The sequence below is a fragment of the Buceros rhinoceros genome, unplaced genomic scaffold, assembly GCF_000710305.1.
Source record: "Buceros rhinoceros silvestris isolate BGI_N320 unplaced genomic scaffold, ASM71030v1 scaffold19157, whole genome shotgun sequence".
In the NCBI taxonomy this organism is placed as follows: domain Eukaryota; kingdom Metazoa; phylum Chordata; class Aves; order Bucerotiformes; family Bucerotidae; genus Buceros; species Buceros rhinoceros.
Genome location: NW_010421787.1, coordinates 1 through 3,149, shown reverse-complemented (window position 1 = coordinate 3,149; position 3,149 = coordinate 1). Strand labels below are relative to the sequence as shown.

At 60.2% G+C, this 3,149-nt stretch overlaps 1 protein-coding gene across 1 annotated transcript in view; it reads right to left on the bottom strand.

Moving 5' to 3' along the window:
* MFSD2A (major facilitator superfamily domain containing 2A) overlaps nt 1–2,903 on the bottom strand; it is a gene marked incomplete at its 5' end in the record, with an annotated part of 8,942 nt that extends 6,039 nt beyond the window's left edge. The window contains one exon of the mRNA XM_010139822.1: nt 2,779–2,903. Within this exon, the coding sequence (XP_010138124.1) occupies nt 2,779–2,903 (125 nt within the window). The remainder of the gene's footprint in view (nt 1–2,778) is intronic.
* Nucleotides 2,904–3,149: the final 246 nt, after the last annotated feature.

The window sequence follows — 3,149 nt, the reverse complement described above, 5'->3', positions numbered from 1 at the left end:
TTGCTCCTTCTTCCACCCCTGCCCAGCTTCCCACAGCTGTGGGCACAGCGAGGTGGGATGCAAAGCGCAGCAGAGGATCAGAAGGGATTGCTCAAGTGCTGGCCCTGGGCAGCAGCCCAGCGGGCCCAGCCAGTGAGGGTGATCGCAGCGGGAAGCCACCCAGAGCATCTCCCCGCTTCACCCACACCCTGCTGCAACCCAGCCAGGGGACAGCCCTACCGTGCACCCGCAGCCCGAGGACGCCATGAGCACCCAGGTCCCTGCATCGCTCAGGAGGGCACGGGAGGGAAGGGAGCCGGGGTTGGAGGTACCATCCACATCTGTTTAGGAGACGGGGTTTGCCTGGGGATTTGTGCTCCACAAACTACTGGTCAGAAGCTGCATCCGAGAATGAAGCCAGCAGAACCGGACACAGACAGAGCCACGTGCGGTCTGGGCTGGCCCTCCGCCACTCCATGGCCACAGCTTTCCGCCCAGGCTGACGTACAGGATGCAGTGTTTAAATTTAAGGGGGGGGTGGAGCAAGACACCACAGCTCCATGGATGGAGGGTGGCAGAGGCACTGCACAACACCCAACACATGCACATTTTTCCACGCGGACGTCAGCCTGTCGAAAGAGCAGGAAAGGGGCGAGCCAGCTCCAGCCACTCCTCTCCTGCGCGCTTATCGCCTCACACGCAACGTGGAGCCAAGGGAAATTTTGAATGAGTCACCACAGCTGCGTCAGGAACCACGTTACGCTCACCGCGGGCGCCAACACGCGGATGTCACGTGGACTAAACCCCCCACGGGCCAGCGCCAGCGCCGGGATCAGGGTGCTAAGCCCTGGCCAGGGGCGACTGTCAGCTGTCAAGTGCAGACTGAGTTACCCCTGACCGGGGTGGAGGCGATTAGGACACTCGGAGGAAGCTGCCATGACCATGACGCCCTCGCTCGCTCATTGGCCCTGCACGATGGTGTGTTCCTTTGTGCCGCGCTCTGTAACCCTTCCCAGCCTGGCGGTTAACTGTTTGCAAACGGCTACAGCACCGGGGGAGGAAGGGCAGAGCCAGGGCTCTTCGGTCACCCGCGCATCAAGGAAGCGTTTAGTCACCGGGAGGTTCTGGGGTGGCCGAGGAAATGGGAACCTGCTCATGGCTGGGGACAAAGCTGGGGTCTCCAAGGCCAGGGGAGAGGAAAAGGCAGCAGTGGATGAGCTGCTGGGGCAAAACATGCCAACAAGTGTTTAAAAAAGAAGGAACTGAAAAGGAGAGAGGGGATGGCCCTTGGGGAAGGCCTCCTCTCCCCTTCCAGCACCCAGAGCAGACCTGAGCTTTGAGCTGCTGGCAGCTGCCTGGGGCTTGGCTGTGCAGATCAGACCCTTCAGAGCCCAGCAGAAACTTTGGGCAGTAAAGCCTGGCACACAGGGGGGTTACACAGGGTCACTTCATGGGTGCTGAGGGTTGGGGTCAGGCAGCAGCCTCTGAAGGCACCCTACAGCACCTGCGGCTCCTGGCTCTGCACACAGGGAAACTGAGGCAGCAACCAGCAGCTCTGTTGTCACACCAGCCTAGGGCTGTGCAGCACCACTGGGGCTGATGAACCCTGGGTTCAGGAGGTTTAAACTCAGCTCAACCTCATCCAAACTGGACTCAGAAAGTTGTCCTTGAGCCACGCATGGCTGCAGTGAGCTCCTTGCAGGTGGCTGCCCTGGCCCTGCTGAGGGGCCCAGCACGAGACAAAAGCTCAGGCTAATTTTAACGAAGCAGGAGCCGTTTGGAGGAATGCAGCCACTCCATCCCCACCCCCTGCCTCAACAAAATTACAGAGAGCGAAGCCACTGCAGCCATCTGAGCATGCACGGCTCTCCCACACAGCCCTGCCTGCACGCCCTAATCTCCAGACCCCAGACCCTGCCACACGCGTGGCTGCAGAGAAACTATTTCAGGCCATGCGAGGAGCCTGCCTTCCACAACAGCCAACTGCCACTGCCCAGAGCTATTCCAGGCAAGCCCAGAAGTGGAGGGTATAATCTGCGGGGGAAAGGACCGAGCCCCTCTAATTGCACTGCCCCCATGCCCACCCTCTGCTGCATTATAGCCCAGCCATCCCGCAGCTGCCAGGGACGCAGGTTATTTTGTCACGGGACATGCCACCATGTCCATTCTCACACATTAGCACCCTCAGCGCTCTATGATTAAGGTCCTCCTAAGTGTGCCATGGGTGCAGGCACGAGCCCTGAGCGGCTTTGCAAACCCCACCCCCTCCGCTCCAACTCCCTTCTGCCCCGCACTGGGCTCCCAATGGCCGCGCGAGCACCATGTGCAGACACCCAGCTCCACGACAGCTGTTTTCCTCGTGACCATCAGCCAGCACCCACCATCGCGCACACCCCCGTCTCTCCTCCCGATGGGTGCAATGCCACCTGCTCTGCTAGCAACAGGGCCCTGCCACCGGCCAGGGCTCAGCAACCGGCGCAGGAACAAAGTCCAGCATCAGACCGTGGCATGGAGGCAGCTCCCGGGGAAGCTGGAGCTGCCGCAGGTGCAGTGACTGGAAGACAGCCAGGCCCAGCTCATACAGGGACAGGCTAGGACCAGTCAGAGGAACATGCACAAACTTGAAGCCCCTGCTGCTGGCAGCACTTGGGCTTTTGGGGGCACTTGGCATCTCCCCTGGGTGAGACATGGCATCAGCATGTCCTGCCTCACAAATCCCATGCCATGGGACATCCAAAGCTGGCTGGAAGCACAGTGACACATCAGAGAGGGATGCAGGGTGCTACAGGTGGCTCTTACCAGGGCATCAGACGGCCAAAGCGAGTCCATGGTGTTTTGGTGATGAAGAAGCCCACCATGGGGTCTGTGATGGCGTCCCAGGCTCGCCCCACAAACAGGATGATGGAGGCATAGAAAGGGTCCACCTACAGGAACAAGATCAAGTGTCAGGACACACAAATTCCCCGTGGTCCCGGCTGCCCTCCTTGAGCTCCTCAAGACCTTCCCAACCGTGCTGGGACCCCATCTGGAACAGGTGATGGGTGCCTTGGCCTCTCCCCTCTGTTCAGCGGGATTTAAGGGCCCTGCTCTGTGGAATTTGAGGTATGGTGACCCAGTCCCTCCCAGCGCTGCCCCACCACTGCTCTTTCCACACCAAATTCTGCATCTTG